General features: G+C 43.0%; 2 protein-coding genes across 7 annotated transcripts in view; one reads left to right on the forward strand and one right to left on the reverse strand.

Moving 5' to 3' along the window:
- The window catches only part of CMSS1 (cms1 ribosomal small subunit homolog), a 359,690-nt gene that overhangs the window by 36,667 nt on the left and 301,641 nt on the right, over nt 1-21,382 (reverse strand). The window contains exon 1 of one of the 6 annotated variants that reach the window (XM_056559290.1): nt 2,271-2,425. The exons of 4 other annotated variants lie outside the window; for them this stretch is intronic. In XM_056559290.1, the coding sequence (XP_056415265.1) occupies nt 2,271-2,373 (103 nt within the window). In that variant the 5' untranslated portion in view covers nt 2,374-2,425. Of the gene's footprint in view, nt 1-2,270; nt 2,426-21,382 lie in introns of those variants that run through there. One more of the 6 variants, XM_056559288.1, reaches the window with a different exon arrangement.
- FILIP1L (filamin A interacting protein 1 like) overlaps nt 424-21,382 on the forward strand; it is a 313,162-nt gene continuing 292,203 nt past the window's right edge. Inside the window, exon 1 of the mRNA XM_056559276.1 lies at nt 424-913. The gene's annotated coding sequence lies outside the window, so the exon portion shown is untranslated. The remainder of the gene's footprint in view (nt 914-21,382) is intronic.

The following is a 21,382-nucleotide window of genomic DNA, read 5'->3' on the forward strand; positions in this document are numbered from 1 at the left end:
TATTTTATTCAGTAAATGATTATATATAATATATTATATATATATATAGATATATTGAATCTTTTCCCCGCAAAGATATATCTCAATCTTGTCTCAATCAGAGGAGATAGCATTTTTATGGTCACAGGTTCCCTTAAAATTAATTAAGATAATACAACATAATCCAATTTTAAAGACATGCAAAAAAAAAAAAATTATGATAATACTTTCTGCAAAATAAAAAAAATACATACATTTTATTTTATCATTTTGCTCTGGTTAATTTATCACAAGGAAACCAACCACTAAACGCAGGCAGACAAAAAATTCTTGGCAGAGATACTGGAAGATAAGGAAATTAACACATAGTAAGTGATTCATAGGAGAGCAGGTATCGCTGCATGTTAATAGTGCGAAGGTTCTGGATGCTATAATTACCCGTCATACGGTTTTATACTTCACGCCGGGGAGAACAATGGAGATCTGACGTGAAATGTTTGTTGTTTAGAAACAGATGGCTAACTGTATTTTATCCCATTACAGTGCAGCTCTTTCTGGCTGGAAGACTCTGTGGATACGGCCAAGCACCGAGGTCAGCTTTTTGACAGGGCCATCTGCCTACAGAGGGAACTATAAGTGGGTGGGTTATATTTAGAGCCTGGTCCAATGAAGAGCTGAGGGCCCTAGTGACTTTCCAATGCAGCTCTCACCCAGGCTCTGGCTGCCACACTTTGATGCCATAAGTGCTCAGGGGGAATAATAGAGAAATACTGGGGAAAAGAAATAATAAAAAGAATTAAAACGGATTATTGCAAAAAAAACTGCAGGACGGGCGGACAGTTCTATCAATTGGCCAAATACCTGTATATATGGATTTGTCTTTTCGGTCACCTGATCAGAGATCTGAAGATAACAGGCATCTCCTCCTATAGAGGTAAGTCCACCCATTATTATATCACAATGTATAGATGTACCAGAGCTGAATGTGTCATTTAACTGTTACAGACTTTATTGTTAATAGATAAAACACATCCGTCTTCATAGTACAAACACACCTCTGCTACATCTGTACCAGAGCATGACCATTTATATAACTATATATCAGTGCTACATCTGTACCAGAGCATGACCATTTATATAACTATATATCAGTGCTACAGCTGTACCAGAGCATGATCATTTATATAACTATATATCAGTGCTACAGCTGTACCAGAGCATGATCATTTATATAACTATATATCAGTGCTACAGCTGTACCAGAGCATGGCCATTTATATAACTATATACCAGTGCTACAGCTGTACCAGAGCATGATCATTTATATAACTATATATCAGTGCTACAGCTGTACCAGAGCATGATCATTTATATAACTATATATCAGTGCTGCAGCTATACCAGAGCATGATCATTTATATAACTATATATCAGTGCTGCAGCTATACCAGAGTATGATCATTTATATAACTATATATCAGTGCTACAGCTATACCAGAGTATGATCATTTATATAACTATATATCAGTGCTGCAGCTATACCAGAGCATGATCATTTATATAACTATATATCAGTGCTGCAGCTATACCAGAGCATGATCATTTATATAACTATATATCAGTGCTGCAGCTATACCAGAGTATGATCATTTATATAACTATATATCAGTGCTACAGCTATACCAGAGTATGATCATTTATATAACTATATATCAGTGCTGCAGCTATACCAGAGCATGATCATTTATATAACTATATATCAGTGCTGCAGCTATACCAGAGTATGATCATTTATATAACTATATATCAGTGCTGCAGCTATACCAGAGTATGATCATTTATATAACTATATATCAGTGCTGCAGCACCTGCTGTTGAACTACAACTTCCAGAAACCTCAGATTTAGTTGTTGCTTATTTTTTCTCCATAAAAACTCAAACTCTGTAACGTTGAACTATACAGCTGCAGGTCGCTAGTGCACTTACACCCCGCTGTACAAACGAACAGGTTATATTTAGATTGCAAGCTCTGCAGAACAGATGAGTATTGCAAGTTATTTGCATTATATGAACCTTTGTGCATTGCCTCATTTTGGAATTTAGCATGAAATAGTGTGAAATATGAAATATAGTGTGCATATGTGTATATATAATTGTATACACTGCTTGCAATATACAATTCAGATTTATTGAGCAAAGAATTACAGTGTAATACAACATGAATTAAAGAAATAAGCAATAACCTTCAGGAAGATTTAGCAGTGAAATGTATACATGCTGCAGGGGCTCACCAGTATCAGCAGAACGGCTTTGCTGGAGTGGAGGATGAAATGTGAGACAAGCCGCACAGATGCAGGATACATTGATTTTTCTTGCCCATATCTTGGTTACCATCTACTGTATGGGGTGGATGAGGTGTGACATATGTTCATAATGGGCTTAAATGTACAACAAGAAGATGCGTGTAATCCATAGCATATGAGGATGCATATGAGTACTGCAGCAGGTCTGCATCATTTACATGGTGAAGAATTGGTCTTTCGTGCTGCATAATGGTATAGTTGGCAGGTGCCAGGAACTGCGGTTTTACCACAAATTGCCCCTGACCTGCAATGTGTGTTTTTTTTAAAAGGTAAATCCCATTTCAATGGGATTTATCTGTTTTCCCACTGAATCCAAGTACTATACAAGTTGTGTAGCCAAAAAAACACATTTAGCGAACTGATGTTCTTGGCTTTGTGGCACTCTACCACTATATGTACGGCAAATGTGGTGATTCCTCCAAATATTGATGGAATTTGCACGGCCACTAAGAGAGCGCCCACACACAATTCAAGGACCAAACAGGTTTATTACCCAAAATACAACACATTTCATGTCTACCAGCCACTTCCTCAGGTATATGCCTGAGGAAGCGGCTGGTAGCCATGAAACGTGTAGCATTCTGGGTATCACCCTATTGAGCGCCTGTTAAACTATGGTGTTCTCCCGATTGCATCATGGCGTCCTATGGAGGAGCATGTGACATACAAGTCACTCTGCTTCCTCCGTAGCGTTATGCTGGGCACAGGGGAGAAGGAGGAGTGACGTGTATGTCACATGCTCCTCCATAGGACGCCATGATGCGATCATGAGAACGAGTAAGAGGAGCGGGGCCGCAAACCAGCAGGTATCGGACATGGTATCTGGGACATTAAACGAGTCCCCGATACCATGCAAATGCCGAGTATCGTCCCTGATAACAATACTAGTATCGATATAGGGACATCCCTAGTCTATATATGTTCATTATGTTCATACAGGCTCTGGACTTAGTGCTGCTTCATTTCAGTCAAGCATATCTCTGTATACCCGCATAACCGGGTAGGTCATGGCATTTAGTTATTTAGTTAACTACTGCTTTTCGCATTTGTCCTTATTTGGCCGTGCACATGGCGTGTACAGCATGTATCATGGTTATTGCTTCTGTCAGGGATGGGTTATAGTTGTCACGACTCAGGGTTATGGTCAGTTGGTATATGTCTGTAAGTTGTTGGTTAGTATCATAGGCTAGCCGTTGTGGGCAGTCATTGTTAATTGGTATGTGTGCATGCCTCATTATTTGATTGTGATCCAGCATATCTGGAATGTTCATAGACACAATGGCGATATTAGCATGTTCACATTAGTTTAGTTCATTATAGATCTGTCAAAACTACAGGCACGTCAGTTCTGCTTAACCGGTCACGACTACAGGCACGTTGGTTATGCTTAACCTGTCATGACTACAGGCACGTTGATCACGCTAGAACCTGTCACGACTACAGGCACGTTGGTCATGTTAAAACCTGTCATGACTACAGGCACGTTGGTTACGCTAAACTTGTGACGACTACAGGCACGATGGTTACGCTAGACCTGTCGCGACTACAGGCGCGATGGTCTAGCGTAACCATCGTGCCTGTAATCGTGACAGGTCTAGCGTAACCAACGTGCCTGTAGTCATGACAGGTCTAACTGGCACGGGCGGCATTAACTGGCACTTTGATGTCACCGCTGCCGGCCGCAGCACCGCCCAGCGTGGTGACGTCAGAGTGCCAGTTACCCCGCCTGTGCCAGTTAGCACTAATTAGCATATAGGGAAAAACAAATATCGGCCGGGCGGTTCCGGGCACATTAGGTATCAAACTTGCACTATGAGTCAGTACTGCTGGTTAGTGCAGGGGGGAGCAAGCTGACAATTTTACTTTAACGTTATCTTGCAATACATTACCACAGCACCCAAATCTCGTGAGGAAAGTGAGTTGCGCCCAGATCTCATTATCTCATTGTACTATTATCATTATCATTACTATTATCATGCCATGACCTATCATTGGTCCAAACATCAGGACCAATGATAGTGCGATCTTGGCACGCATAGTGCCCTGCACCAATGCACCGCATTATTCATCCAACGTTATAAGAGGATGCTGATCTATCACCATCGTCTGCGTGCAGCTGTATTTAGAAGCCGCACAGCAGTGGGATTGATGGGAAAAGGTTAACATGTAATATATGCAGCACATCCATATAAACAAATAGATAGTTGGTAAGGTAATTAGATCTAGGGGCATATACATATAATAGAAGACATGAGAAGAGCAGCAAAATGTGAATGACAGCAAAAAATGATAAACATTAAGAATATTAGTAATAAAGTATCAAGTATAGAGATAAAAAAAAAAATAATATATATATATATATATATATATATATATATATATATATATAAGGGGGTGAGTATTTACCTCAGGGCGAGGTCACCACTCCTGGTGTAACGGAGCTTCAGAAGGCCATTAAGCACTCCGCGGGCATTCTGGGTAGGGGAATATGCAAAGCAGCTCATTACATCACCTTTTCAGGTAGTGTTCCCTGGTATCAGCTGAGCTCCTGTTAAGGAATTTAAAAAGCTGATCGGGATTTTATGCCAAGCCAGACTACTCCCCAAAAGGGAAGTTTCTACCCATCTGCAGACAGCTGTTTCGTGGTTTTTGCCACTCGTCAGTACAGAGCAGGGTGATCTGGCTTGGCTGGGGTTAGAGGCCTGAGAGCAGCTAAAAGGGGGTGAGTATTTGCCTCAGGCCGAGGCCACCACTCCTGGTGTAACGGAGCTTCAGAAGGCCATTAAGCACTCCGCAGGCATTCTGGGTATGGGAATATGCAAAGCAGCTAATTACATCACCTTTTCAGGTAATGTTCCCTGGTATCAGCTTAGCTCCTGTTAAGGAATATAAAAAGCTGATCGGGATTTTATGCCAAGCCAGACTACTCCCCAGCTGAGCTGCTATCAGCCCTCTTACCCCAGCCAAGCCAGATCACCCTGCTCTGTACTGACGAGTGGCAAAAACCATGAAACAGCTGTCTGCAGATGGGTAGAAACTTCCCTTCTGGGGAGTAGTCTGGCTTGGCATAAAATCACGATCAGCTTTTTATATTCCTTAACAGGAGCTAAGCTGATACCAGGCAACATTACCTGAAAAGGTGATGTAATGAGTTGCTTCGCATATTCCCCTATATATATATATATATATATATATAATTGAAAAGTATAAAATAAACATATAAAGAAAAAGAAAGAAAGATAATGGGGGAGATTTATCATTGCTTTTAGAGCATTTTTTTGTCTATGTTTTGGCGAAGTTCAGATGCAAGTAGCATATTTAGCGACTTTTATGCGTCTTTTGATATAGACAGTTTCACTCTTTTTGCCTACCCATAGGACTTTTTCTTTTTGACCATGCAGTGGTCACGTATTCATCATTTGCAGCTTTTGTCAAAAGTTGCTATTTTGTGCACAAAGGTATTTTTTAGGTGCAAAGCTACACCTCCTACCAGTGGGCGTGGGAATCACTTCTACTTTCCACAATTCAACCTTTAACCTCTTGTGAACGACAGTGTCCAAATCCCCTTCTATGACGCGCTCAGGAGCAGAGCACGGGTCATAGCTGGGTGGTCCTGGTGCTTTCTGCCAATAGGACCCATCTCTAATGCCAGACATCATCGTTCACGGTGATACCCAGCTTTAACCCCTTAGACACCACAATCAAATTTCATTGTAGCGTCTAAAATGCAAGTAAAAATGTCCCAGCAGCTCTGTGAAAATAAGTAAAAACACTTAACCTGCCAAATTCAGGACCCGGGAAAGTGTCTACTTCCCTCCCTCTAAAAAAAGTGTATGTGGTTGAGCTTTTCCCACCACAGAAGAGCTGCGCAAAATTCCTCATGCTGCACCTTCTTGATAAATAAGATGCACGATAGTCACATCCACCACCCAAATAAACGTGGGAAAATAGCTCTACCGTAGTCATTCTTTGATAAATCTGGGCCTATATGTCTAAGATATGTGAGACTATCCCACATATCACTCCTGTGTCACAAATCAAATACAGTATACATGTGTACATCCACAAATCATTAAACGTGTCACCCTCCCCCATGTGTGAACTCAAACAAGTGATAAACATGCCCCAATTTCCAAATATGTCACAATTTATAGGCACATGTTCAGATATAACATCTCACGTGTCTAAATCCCTGTCACACGTTTACCTACATCCCATTAGTCTAGGTATATGTGGATTCCAACTTAGATCTCACAAAGATAACCCCCCCCCCCCACACTTTTTCTTATTTTACAGTTTTTGATATTTCAGACAAATATTTGAAGTTTTAGGCCAGTGATCTGCAAACTGTGGACCTCCAGCTGTTGCCAAACTACATCTCCCAGCATGCCCATACAGCCCTTGGAGCTGTTTTGCAACAGCTGAAGGGCCACAGTTTGGAGACCACTGTTGTAGGCAGACATGTGGCGTTTGTTTTCCTCCCATTAATGATCAGTAAAGGTGGGTAAACCTCACATCCATCACATTCCAAAAAACAAGTGGGTCAGTGTTCATTGAAAGGGATATCGCCACTTCTAAGTGATGGCATATTACTACACTATACATCACTAATTCTGAGTAAGAATGGGTCGGACTGCTGATTCAGTGGTATATTCCCTTCACAGTCTTCCCCTGCATAGCAGCACCCAACCACTCTACGTGCAGGGGAACTTCAGAACAGCTTTGTTTAAAAGGAACCTGTCATCAATTTCATGCTGCCTGAACCACTAGGATGGTCATTGGGATGCTCCTCAGTGGCTTATTCCCGCCCCACTAGCCTTGATTGATAATAATAATAATTTTATTTATATAGTGCCTACAGATTCTGCAGCGCTTACAATTATTGGATACAAACAAAGACAAGTATCAGACATAATATTACACAATAACTATTCAAACAAGAGGTGTGGGGATATGTTGGGGATATGTTGAGGCCAATTAAAGAATGTTATAGGCCTCTTCCTATAAATCTCTACCTATCAATCAAGACTTATGGGTGGGAACTCCCCGAAGACTCCTGGTTCAGGCAGCATGATGACATGTTCTCTTTGTCTGAATTCGGCTGGGCAGGTCCCTGCACAGCCATGTGACAGGAAGTGATGCTATTCAGGGAATGTAGGCGTTCCCAAAGCTTGGCCCACCATTGTTCATAAAGTGATGGCATATTATAGCCATATGCCATCACTTTATAAGATTGGAATACTCCTTTAGGGTAGTGAGCATGCTGTGACTTTTTTTTCTAATGCCCCCATTGAAGTGCACTCTATATGGATCCCAAGTATGCCTGTGTGACTGAAGATATGGCTAGTTCACACAGGTAAACACTACATGTTTTGATGCGGGAACAGTGCCAAGCTCAACATAAAATACTGAAGTTTTATCTTGACGTGTACCTGTTAACAAAAAAACTTCTCAACCTTTTCCGGCTCGGGGCACACTTAGGGAAAAAAATTATAAATTTGCGGGGCACCCCAACCAAAGTTGACGAGCCAAAAAAAAAAAAAAAGGAAAAAGCTGCAATGCACAATATCTATTTATCTGTGGGTATATTGATTGAAGTGCTGCTTTATACAGCAACTCACAAATGACGTCTTCTCCGGGCCGTCATGACCATTTCTCCCAGCCACAACTCTAACAGAGGGGTGTACATGGGTGGCAGAGGGGTGTAGAAGAGTGTACATGGGTGACAGGGGGTGTAGGGGGTGGTAGAGGGGTGTAGGAGGTGACAGAGGGGTGTAGGGGGGTGTACATGGGTGACAGGGGTAGACAGGAGTGACAAGGTGGTAAAGGGTGGACAGGGGTGACAGAGGGGTGAATAGTGGGTGGACATGGGTGACAAGGATGTGGTCAGAGGGATGGACAATGGGGGGTGAACATAGGTGACAGGGGGATGGACAGGGGTGACAGAGGGGTGGATAGGGGGGTGGCCAAGGATGACAGAAGGGTGGACATGGGAGACAGGGGGTCAGAGGAGTGGACAAGAGGTAAAAGGGGTGGACAGAAGTGACAGATAGGGGTGGAATTGGGTGACAAAGGGACAGAGGGGTGAATGGGGGGTGGACATGGGTGACAGAGGTGCAGACTGGGGGGTGGTCAGAGGGGTGGACAGGGGGGTGAACATGGTTGACAGGGGGACGGACAGGGGTGGCCAAGGTGGACATGGGAGACAGGGGGGTGAACAGGGGTGGCCAAGGTGGACATGGGAGACAGGGGGGTGAACACGAGTGACGGGTAAAAGAGGGGTGGACAGGAGTGACAGCGATGGGTGGACAGGAGTGACAAAGGGACAGAGGGGTGAACATGGGTGACAGAGGGGTAGACTGGGGGGTGGTCAGAGGGGTGGACAGGGGGGGTGAACATGGGTGACGGGATGGACAGGAGTGACAGAGGGGTGGCAAATGTGAACATGGATGACAGGAGGGTCGACATGGGAGACACGGGAAGACTGGGTTACAGGGGGTCAGAGGGTTGGACAGGGGGTGGACATGGGAGACAGGGAGGGTGAACAGGGGTGACAGGGGGTCAGAGGGGTTGACAGGGGTGACAAGGGGATAAAAGGGGTGGACAGGAGTGACAGAGGGGTGTACAGGAGTAAAAGAGGGGTGAATAGGGGGTGGACATGGGTGACAGAGGGGTAGACTGGGGGGTGGTCAGAGGGGTGTTGGGGGGGGAGGGATTAACATGGGTGACAGGGGAGACAGAGGGGTGGCCAAGGTGGACATGGATGACAGGAAAGTGGACATGGGAGAGGGGGGGGGGAGTGAACAGGGGGAGTGAACAGGGGGGTGGACAAGGGATAAAAGAGGGGTGACAGGTGACAAAGGGACAGAGGGGTGAATAGGACTTGGGTGACAAGGGGTAGACTGGGGGGTGGACAGGGGGGGTGAACATGGGTGATAGGGGGTAGACTGGGGGCGGATGAACATGAGTGACAGGGGTTGGACAAGGTGGACATGGGTTGAGAAGAGGCTGGAAAGGGTACAGTACCTACTTTAAGCAAGCCATTTTTCTTCACTCCACCGGCAGGGGAATCCGGCGCAGATTCCATGTTCTTCCCCTCCCCAGTAGGGCATCCACTCACTGCGTGGCAGGAGGAGAGGGGGACGCTGGGAGACGCGTTTGGGAATCACTAATGTAGACTATTATATGTATATTTGTAATATACTATTATAATATGCTAATACATGTGTGTCTCTATGAAGAGTCCAAATACAGGAAGTGAGGGCAGGACATGCAGGGCTCTGTGTAGGCTCCTAGACTGTCAATCATCCTGATGTGTGAGCAGGGAGCATGTCATACAGCATCACTGCACAGAGTCCTGCTTGTCCTCAGTGTACAGAGCCCTGCTTGTCCTCAGTGCACAGAGCCCTGCCTGTCCTCACTGCACAGAGCCCTGCCTGTCCTCACTGCACAGAGCCCTGCTTGTCATTTGTGCACAGAGCCCTACTTGTCCTCACTGCACAGAGCCCTGCTTGTCCTCACTGCACAGAGCTCTGCTTGTCCTCAATGCACAGAGCCCTGTTTGCCCTCACTGCACAGAGCCCTGCCTGCCTTCACTGCACAGAACCTTGCTTGCCCTCACTGCACAGAGCCCTGCTTGCCCTCACTGCACAGAGCCCTGCTTTTCCTCACTGCACAGAGCCCTGCTTGTCCTCACTGCACAGAGCCCTGATTGTCCTCACTGCACAGAGCCCTGCTTGTCCTAACTGCACAGAGCCCTGCTTGTCCTCACTGCACAGAGCCCTGCTTGTCCTCACTGCACAGAGCCCTGCTTGTCCTCACTGCACAGAGCCCTGCTTGTCCTCACTGCACAGAGCCCTACCTGTCCTCACTGCATAAAGCCCTGCTTGTTCTCAGTGTACAGATCCCTGCTTGTCCTCAGTGTACAGAGCCCTGATTGTCCTCAGTGTACAGAGCCCTGCTTGATCTCACTACCCAGAGCTTTGATTGTCCTCAGTGTACAGAGCCCTGCTTGTCCTCAGTGTACAGAGCCCTGCTTGTCCTCAGTGTACAGAGCCCTGCTTGTCCTCAGTGTACAGAGCCCTGCTTGTCCTCAGTGTACAGAGCCCTGCTTGTCCTCAGTGTACAGAGCCCTGCTTGTCCTCAGTGTACAGAGCCCTGCTTGTCCTCAGTGTACAGAGCCCTGCTTGTCCTCAGTGTACAGAGCCCTGCTTGTCCTCAGTGTACAGAGCCCTGCTTGTCCTCAGTGTACACAGCCCTGCTTGTCCCCAGTGCACAGAGCCCTGCTTGTCCCCAGTGCAGAGCCCCGCTTGTCCCCAGTGCACAGAGCCCCGCTTGTCCCCTGTGTACAGAGCCTCGCTTGTCCCCTGTGTACAGAGCCCCGCTTGTCCCAAGTGTACAGAGCCCCGTTTGTCCTCAGTGTACAGAGCCCCGCTTGTCCTCAGTGTAGAGCCCTGCTTGTCCCAAGTGCACAGAGCCCCGCTTGTCCTCAGTGCACAGAGCTCCGCTTGTCCTCAGTGTACAGGGCCCCGCTTGTCCTCAGTGTACAGAGCCCCGCTTGTCCTCAGTGTACAGAGCCCCGCTTGTCCTCAGTGTACAGAGCCCCGCTTGTCCTCAGTGTACAGAGCCCCGCTTGTCCTCAGTGTACAGAGCCCCGCTTGTCCTCAGTGTACAGAGCCCTGCTTGTCCTCAGTGTACAGAGCTCTGTTTGTCCTCAGTGTACAGAGCCCTGCTTGTCCTCAGTGTACAGAGCCCTGCCTATCCTCAGTGTACAGAGCCCTGCTTGTCCTCACTGCATAGAGCCCTGCTTGTTCACAGTGTACAGATCCCTGCTTGTCGCCCTGATTGTCCTCAGTGTAGAGCCCTGCTTGATCTCACTACCCAGAGCTTTGATTGTCCTCAGTGAATAGAGCCCTGCTTGTCCTCAGTGTACAGAGCCCTGCTTGTCCTCAGTGTACAGAGCCCTGATTTACCTCAGTGTACAGAGCCCTGCATGTCCTCAGTGCACAGAGCCCTGCTTATCCTCAGTGTACAGAGCCCTGCTTGTCCCTAGTGCACAATGCCCTGCTTGTCCCCTGTTTACAGAGCCCTGCTTGTCCCCTGTGTACAGAGCCCTGCATGTCCTCAGTGTACAGAGCCCCACTTGTCCCAAGTGTACAGATCCCCGCTTGTCCTCAGTGTACAGAGCCCTGCTTGTCCTCAGTGTACAGAGCCCCGCTTGTCCTCAGTGTACAGAGCCCTGCTTGTCCTCAGTGTACAGAGCCCTGCTTGCCCTCAGTGTACAGAGCTCTGCTTGTTCTCAGTGTGCAGAGCCCAGCTTGTCCTCAGTGTACAGAGCCCTGCTTGGCCTCAGTGTACAGAGCCCTGCTTGGCCTCAGTGTACAGAGCCCTGCTTGTCCTCAGAATAGAGAGCTCTGCTTGTCCTCAGTGCACAGAGCCTTGTTTGTCCACCCACATTTTCTGTATTTGGACTCCTCACAGAGACACACAGGCAATAGCCGTAGGGCCAAAAATATACACATTTTTAACTAATGTATATTACAAATATACATATAATGGTAATGGTAAAAAGTTTATTTTTTTTCAAGATCTGGTTTGCACTACTTCCTGGAATAGGACTACATGCAGGAATAGAGGTCCAGTAGTGCCAGCCTACATTTTTCTTCACGAACGTGGTAAAAAGTTTATGTTAAAAACAGGTACACTTTAAGGGTACGTTCATAAGTATTCCGATTTGATGTGCAGGATTTTCTGCTGCAGATTTCAATGTAAACTAAATGACTGAGCACAGCTTCTAATCGGCAGTTACAAATCCTGCGCATCAAATCTGCACAGGATCCTGTACGTGTGAACGTACCCTAAAGCTGTATTCTTATCTGGCTCATTTATGATATATCCAAAGGACATAAAGTCATAAATGCATGATAGATAGGAGTCCTATCTCTGGGACCTACACATCATTAGAACAAGGGTTCCCTCACTTGCTTGTGGTTGCTGGGAATGATTAGAAAGCCGAAATAGCCAAGCCAGCTGGCTATTTGCAAAGGATATGTTGCTCTTGTTGACTTTAATGGGAGTTGTGTAAACAGCATAGCAGCGTTAGCTACATTTCTTCCCATAATACCCAGAGTTATATAAACAGAGTAGCTTGCAGTCCTATTCTGTTCATGCAAATTCCATGCAATCTATGTATAAAAGCCGGCCCTAACGGCCCAAATGAGGAAATCAGGGAGCCCCTGTTCTAGATATAGGTGCACATCCCAAAAGTCTGACCCACATGCCATAAATGTACCGGATGAGAATACCCCTTTAAGGACCATCTTCCACTCATTTCAGTCACACGAAATGTGAAAGAAAGTGTGCAGCGTTTGAAAAACCACAGCACTTTTTACTGTCACTTTTTCTTGGGCTTCCACTTTAAAACACTCATTAAAAAGTCAAGCTGAAAATCCACATCAAAATCAGCACCAAAATCCACACGGTAAATTCCACGTTGATTTTAATGTGGAATATTTAGTGTGGTTTTGCCCTTCCATTCCTATTAAACCAGTTTTGTCTAATAATAAATTCCACGTTGATTTTAATGTGGAATATTTAGTGTGGTTTTGCCCTTCCATTCCTATTAAACCAGTTTTGTCTAATAATAAATTCCACGTTGATTTTAATGTGGAATATTTAGTGTGGTTTTGTCACGTGTGGACATGCCCTTCCATTCCTATTAAACCAGTTTTGTCTAATAATAGTAAATTCATTATAAAATGAATACAGCACATGAAGGACGCATGTAACGGTGTACAGAGCCGAATTTACACAGGCCGTTTACATGTTTACCTGGTCACAGATGACTGCAGCATTAACTAGAAAGGCAAGCTGATACCTAGTTATGTCAATCACCCGGACAAAGCGACCACTGCCTGTAAGAGTATATATACATTCCATGAAGGACAAATTACTTAAACAGATATCTGAGCCGCTAGGGTACAGTCCTGAAATGTCTTCACTTACACTATCTCCAAATTGTGATCGGACTGCAAAAGGCCACTGAGGCAACAAGAGAACCAACAGGCCTTTAGAGTAACCGCAAATCCAGCATGTGCACAATATACCTTGGTCATCCCATATGTGCTGGATCTGATGTACTGTATTATATAATAGCCCTTATGGCCAGTGTTCAGTGATCAGCTGATATCCAGGTCAACTCTAGGGTAGGGTCAATACGCTGCGTATTTAATGATGGGTATTTAATAATGTGTATTGGACATTCCATATTTCAGTTCTAGAAAAGCCTATTGGTGTTTATTATTACTCTCATAGACTCTGCTAGAACAAAAATATGAAGTGGCAAATATGCAGCATATACACTATGTGTGACCCTGTAACATCAGCTGATCACTGAACACTGGCTATTATATAATAGATATACCAGATCATCAGATCCAGCACATAGCTGACGTTATCCTTAAAGGGGTTATCCAGGATAAAACTTTTTTTTTTTTTTTTTTTTTTAATATATATCAACTGGCTCCAGAAAGTTAAACAGATTTGTAAATTACTTCTATTAAAATCCTTTCAGTACTTATGAGCTTCTGGAGTTGAGTTGTTCTTTACTGTCTAAGTGCTCTCTGATGACACCTGTCTCGGGAACCGCCCAGTTTAGAAGCAAATCCCCATAGCAAACCTATTCTACTCTGTGCAGTTCCCGAGACAAGCAGAGATGTCAGCAGAGAGCACTGTTGTCCGACAGAAAACAACAACTCAACTTCAGCAGCTGATAATTATTGAAAGGATTAAGATTTTTTAATAGAAGTAATTTAAAAATCTGTTTAACTTTCTGGAGCCAGTTGATATATAAAAAAAATTTTTTCCTGGATAACCCCTTTAACCCCTTAACGACCAAATACGTATATTTACGTCCTTGGCCGGCTCCCGCGAAATAACGCGGGGTTACGCGGTGACCCCGCGTCATATCGGGTCGGTCCCGGCATGCCGGGACCCGGGGCTAATAGTGCGCGGCAGCGATCGCGGTGCCGGACGCTATTAACCCTTTAGACGCGGCGTTCAAAGTTGAACGCTGCGTCTATACCGAAAGTGAAAGCTTCCCCGGCTGCTCAGCGGGGCTGATTGGGACTACCGCAGTGAAAATGCGGTGACCCGATCAGCTGGGACACGAGCAGAGGTCATCTTACCTACATCCGGCGTGTCCCCTCGGCGATTGATTGCTCCAAGCCTGAGATTCAGGCTTGAGCAATCGACCGCCGATAATGCTGATCATTGCAAAGCTATGGCTTTGCAGTGAACAGTGCTGGCAATCAGTGTGTGCAGTGCTATAGGTCCCTATGGGAGCTATAACACTGCAAAAAAAAGAAATGGGAAAAAAAAAAAGTTAATAAATGTGATTTAACCTTTTCCTTAATAAAAGTTCAAATCACCCCCCTTTTCTCATAAAAAAAACACCATGTAAATAAAAATAAATATAAACATATGTCATATCGCCGCGTGCGTAAATGTCCAAACTATAAAAATATATCATTAATTAAACCGCATGGTCAATGGCGTACGCGCAAAAAAATTCCAAAGTCCAAAATAACGTATTTTTGGTCGCTTTTTATATCATGAAAAAATGAATAAAAAGCGATCAAAAAGTCCGATCAATACAAAAATGGTACCGATAAAAACTTCAGATCACGGCGCAAAAAATGAGTCCTCATTTTGCCCCATATGCGGAAAAAGAAAAAAGTTATAGGGGGTCAGAAGATGACAATTTTAAATGTATACATTTTTCTGCCTGTAGTTATGATTTTTTTCCAGAAGTGCGACAAAATCAAACCTATATAAGTAGGGTATCATTTTAACCGTATGGACCTACAGAATAAAGATAAGGTGTCATTTTTACTGAAAAATGTACTGCGTAGAAACGGAAGCCCCCAAAAGTTACAAAATGGCATTTTTTTCTTCAATTTCATCGCACAATGATTTTTTTTTTCCGTTTCGCCGTAGATTTTTGGGTAAAATGACTGATGTCACTGCAAAGTAGAATTGGTGGTGCAAAAAATAAGCCATCATATGGATTTTTAGGTTAAGGGGTTAAGATATCCTGATAGAATAACAGAAGCAAAAGTGTGACAACTGACTATCATGGTTACTTTGACTGCATGTATACACTAGACCAGTGAGCCTCATCCTGCGGTTCCCCAGTTGTTGGAAAACTACAACTCCCAGAATTGCCTGACAATCACACAATGGGAATTTTAGTTTTTTAAACAGCTGGATAGCCAGAGGTTGGGAAACATTGCACTATACTCTGCACACACTGAGTTAGCTCCAAAGCAGTGACAACTATTACTCATTGTTAGAGATTAGCAAATTGATTTGGCACAAACCAACATTAGTTTAGAATTTCCCAAAAAATGCACAATTCTGCCAATCTAAAAACTTTAAAATTAGTTTCAGATGAATCTCTCAAAACTGGTGGTCACTAGTATTAGCCCTAAATGGTCAGATATCTCCTGTTTTGTCTATCATATTCTATACTTTACTACTGCTGCTGTTACTATTAGTCCTACGGTGGGGATCAAAATTTTGGGCACCCCAGGTAAAAATTTGTATTAATGTGCATAAATAAGCAAAGGAAAGATGGAAGAATCTCTAAAAGGCATCAAATTACAGACATTCTTATAATATGTCAACAAAAGTTAGATTTTATTTCCATCATTTACACTTTCAAAATAACAGAAAACAAAAAATGGCGTCTGCAAAAGTTTGGGCACCCTGCAGAATTTATAGAATGCACTGCCTCCTATGCATAGCTGAGACCTGCCAGTGTCATGGATTGTTCTCAATCATCATCTGGGAAGACCAGGTGATGTCAATCTCAAAGGTTTTAAAAGCCCAGACTCATCTGACCTTGTCCCAACAATCAGCACCATGGGTTCTTCTAAGCAGTTGTCTAGAACTCTGAAACTGAAAATAGTTGACGCTCACAAAGCTGGAGAAGGCAATAAGCAAAATGTTTTCAGATGTCAATATCCTCTGTTCGGAATGTAATTAAGATATTGCAGTTATCAGGAACAGTGGAAGGTAAAGCAAGATCTGGAAGACCAAGAAAAATATCAGAGAGAACAGCTCGCAGGATTGTGAGAAAAACTATTCAAAACCCATGTTTGACTGCACAATCCCTCCAGAAAGATCTGGCAGACACTGGAGTTGTGGTACACTATTCCACTATAAAGAGATACTTGTACAAATATGGTCTTCATGGAATAGTCATCAGAAGAAAACCTCTTCTACATCCTCACCACAAAAATCAGTGTTTGAACTTTGCAAATGAACATACAAACAAGCCTGATGCATTTTGGAAACAAGTTCTGTGGACCGATGAGATTAAAATTTTACTTTTAGGCCAGAATGAGCAAAGGTACGTTTGGAAAAGAAGGGGAACAGAATTTAATGAAAAGAACTTCTGTCCAACTGTTAAGCAAGGAGGTGGAGCAATCATGCTTTGGGGTTGTATTGCAGCCAGTGGCACAGGGAACATCTCACGAGTGAAGGAAAAATTGATTCAGTAAAATTTCAGCAAATTTTGGATGCTAACTTGATGCCATCTGTGAAAAATCTGAAGTTAAAGAGAGGATGGCTTCTACAAATGGATAACGATCCTAAACACACCTCGAAATCCACGGGGGATTACATCAAGAGGCGTAAACTGAAGGTTTTGCCATGCCCTTCACAATCTCCTGACCTCAACATAATTGAAAATCTATGGATAGACCTTAAAAGAGCATTGCGTGACAGACAGCCCAGTAATCTCAAAGAACTGGAAGACTTTTGTAAGGAAGAATGGGCAAAGATACCTCAAACAAGAATTGAAAGACTCTTGGCTGGCTACAAAAAGCGTTTACAAGCTGTAATACTTGCCAAAGGGGGCAGTACAAGATATTAACTCTGCAGGGTGCCCAAACTTTTGCAGACGCCATTTTTTTGTTTTCTGTTAATTTGAAAGTGTAAATTATGGAAATAAAATCTAACTTTTGTTGACATATTATAAGAATGTCTAATCTGTAATTTGATGCCTTTTGGAGATTTTTCCATCTTTCCTTTGCTTCTTTATGCACATTAATAAAAATTTTACCTGGGGTGCCCAAACTTTTGATCCCCACTGTATACAGCCATCCATTGTGTTCCATATTGTACTGCCGCTACTACTACCTACTACTATATTGTACTGCCGCACATGTCCTACCTTGTCCATCATGTTCCTTACTGTACTACTACCACTAGCTCTACACAACCTTAAATCTACATTGTCCATCATGTTCCATACTGTACTACTACTACCCCTACACAGCTGCACATCTACCTTGTCCATCATGTTCCATACTGTACTACTACTACCCCTACACAGCTGCACATCTACCTTGTCCATCATGTTCCATACTGTTCTACTACCCCTACACAGCCGCACATCTCCTGCCTTGTCCATCATGTTCCATACTGTACTACTACTACCCCTACACAGCCGCACATCTCCTGCCTTGTCCATCATGTTCCATACTGTACTACTACTACCCCTACACAGCCGCACATCTCCTGCCTTGTCCATCATGTTCCATACTGTACTACTACTACCCCTACACAGCCGCACATCTCCTGCCTTGTCCATCATGTTCCATACTGTACTACTACTACCCCTACACAGCCGCACATCTCCTGCCTTGTCCATCATGTTCCATACTGCACTGCTGCTACTAAGAACCCTACCCTGCACCAGATAAATATATATATATATATATATATAAAAAAACTTAGATCAAAGAATGTCATACACAAAGTATTCAAATGGAATTCATTCAGACTGAATCAATTTGACAGCTGATTTTATAGAATGGAATTTTATAGAATTTGAGAAATTTGCTATTCTCTACTCATAGTATACATATAGATTAATATAAACATGTGAACAGACACGATGGGACAGTCAGATAACTGCAGGTTGAGCTACAATGACCTCAGTCTCCAGTGTTTCTTTGGCCTCTTGGCATAAGTTCAGAGTGTCCTGGTTTGTCAGAGCTCTTGGCTAAGTTTGTACAGTTCACTAAATAAAGCTGCAAGAAAGCCGAGAGCAGCACTTTCCTCTAGCTGCCTTTCCAAGAACAGTACATGGTGGAGCTGTCCATCATCCACACAGCTGTGCTGGAGAGTAGAGCCCACCCGCTGGTCACTGACCACTGCCATAGTGTGTGCTGCTTCATGTTCTCATTCACAAGTTGTCACACTGGCAATCATTTTTACTGAATTTATAGTCTACAAAGTCTACAAATTATGTAATTTCCCAAAATTCTGTTTTTTTTGTTGTTTTTTTTTGGGGGGGGGGGGGGGGGGAGACTGGGGTTCAAGGGAAACACTCAGTCACCTGTGAGCTTCTTTCACACTGCTGTTAGGACACGGCAGTGTGACAGCCATCGGGGGAGCCTGGGGGGAATAGCATGAGAAAAAAATACTGCTTGTGCCATCTTTTTCTCCTACTACTTCTGCTGAAAAAACAGCGGCGCCCAACGGACCCCATTTACTGTGGTGGGGTCCATCGCGACCCACTGTTGCCCGTTGCGCCTCGTCGAAATGACGGGCATCAAATTCTGGGGGGAAAAAAAAAAAGAGCTTGATGACCGTCCTTGACGGGGTGCAACGGCAGTGTGAAATAAGCCTATGATGTAGTTGGACACAATCTCAATCCTAATTTTAAAGCCTATTTTTTTTACGTAGGGAAAACAGATCATATATTTTTTTTTTTTTTATATATATTTTTATTGCAATTTACAACAAACATTACACTATACAATAAACAATACATTTTTAGATTAAACATTAAAGTAAAAGGTGAATAATATATCAAGCTCAAGGAAACTATGAAGTATAATATGTTATACAATAGAATAAAATAAGTAAATTTCCATGCTGATAAAATACAACCGCATATATATATAAATAATAACAAATTAACTATAAAAAGTCATAACATTTGCAGCGAAGGATATCAGATGTGATTAAATTAAAGGTATAGTAGTTATTGTTTTAATGGTCGGATTGCCTTCACACCCCTCCCCTTACAATAAAAGTAAACTAGTCACTAAAAATAAATAAATAAATAAATAAATAAATAAAAGATCTAAAAGTAATTCTGATAATGTATCTAGAAGGAATCATGTGACATTAGGGAATTTATGTAACCATGCATTCCAATTGTTTCTTTTTTTTTATACCAAAACCATTTTGGTGCGCCAATGTGATCTCATATTTGCAGTTGGTAGTTACATTTGCTATAAGTTCCTGGATTGTTGGGACATCGGAAGATTTCCATCTTCTTGTAAGTAAACGTTGGGCGGTTAAAATTATGTGACAAATGGGAATACAACATTTTTCTGGTATTTAAAAACAGATCATATTCATTACAATTTTATCACAACTTGTTATAAATGTGATGTGAACAAGACTTAAAGGGGTACTCCCGTGGAAAACTTTTTTGTTTTTTTTAATCAACTGGTGCCAGAAAGTTAAACAGATTTGTAAATTACTTCTATAAAAAAATCTTAGGCCTTCCAGTACTTATTAGCTGCTGAATACTACAGAGGAAATGGTTTTGTTTTTGGAACACAGAGCTCTCTGCTGACATCTCTGTCCATTGTAAGAACTGTCCAGAGTAGGAGAAAATCCCCATAGCAAACATATGCTGCTCTGGACAGTTCCTAAAATGGAGAGCAGAGAGCACTGTGGTCGTGATGTCAGCAGAGAGCTCTGTGTTCCAAAAAGAAAACCATTTCCTCTGTAGTATTCAGCAGCTAATAAGTACTGGAAGTATTAAGATTTTTTAATAGAAGTCAATTCCAAATCTGTTTAACTTTCTGGCACCAGTTGATTACAAAAAAAAAGTTTTCCACAGGAGTACCCCTTTAAGAAAGACAAGGAGTTAAAAAATATTTCACACTATTTTAATGCAAATTGTATACAAGTTCTATGATAGCTGCACATGACAAATCACACTACGGCTGGTTTCATGGTAGTAAAAAATGTGCCTGTATTATGGCCACAAGCCCTGGCCTGACTGCGAATCTAATGACCTGAATGGACACAAAAATTTGTCTGATTTATGCTAGCATAAACTCGGCCTTATTATGTAAAAAAAAAAAAAAAAAATGTAAATTATAATACAATTTTTTTTAAAAGGTCACACCATAATAATAATAGTGGGTGTATTGTGCATTTAAAGGTATATGGGAAAATTGCACACAGATGACATGTCACGCTTGCTGACAGGTCTGTATGGTGCCACCATGTTGTGTATTTTGGAAATAATGATGCACCATTAGAGAAATGCTGCTATAATGTACAGGTCATAATGTGCAGGTCATAATGTACCGGTCATAATGTACCGGTCATAATGTACGTGTCGTAATGTACGGGTCGTAATGTACGGGTCGTAATGTACGGGTCATAATATACGGGTCATAATGTACGGGTCGTAATGTGCAGGTCGTAATGTACGGGTCGTAATGTACGGGTCGTAATGTACCGGTCGTAATGTACCGGTCGTAATGTACGGGTTCGAATTGTACGGGTCATAATGTGCGGGTCATAATGTACGGGTCATAATGTACCGGTCATAATGTACCGGTCATAATGTACCGGTCGTTATGTACGTGTCGTAATGTACGGGTCATAATGTGCGGGTCGTAATGTACGGGTCATAATGTGCGGGTCATAATGTACCGGTCATAATGTACGTGTCGTAATGTACGGGTCATAATGTGCGGGTCGTAATGTACGGGTCATAATGTGCGGGTCATAATGTACCGGTCATAATGTACGTGTCGTAATGTACGGGTCATAATGTACGGGTCATAATGTACGGGTCATAATGTACGGGTCATAATGTACGGGTCATAATGTACGGGTCGTAATGTACGGGTCGTAATGTGCGGGTCGTAATGTGCGGGTCATAATGTACGGGTCATACTGTACGGGTCGTAATGTAAGGGTCGTAATGTAAG

Source organism: Hyla sarda, chromosome 2, assembly GCF_029499605.1.
Source record: "Hyla sarda isolate aHylSar1 chromosome 2, aHylSar1.hap1, whole genome shotgun sequence".
In the NCBI taxonomy this organism is placed as follows: domain Eukaryota; kingdom Metazoa; phylum Chordata; class Amphibia; order Anura; family Hylidae; genus Hyla; species Hyla sarda.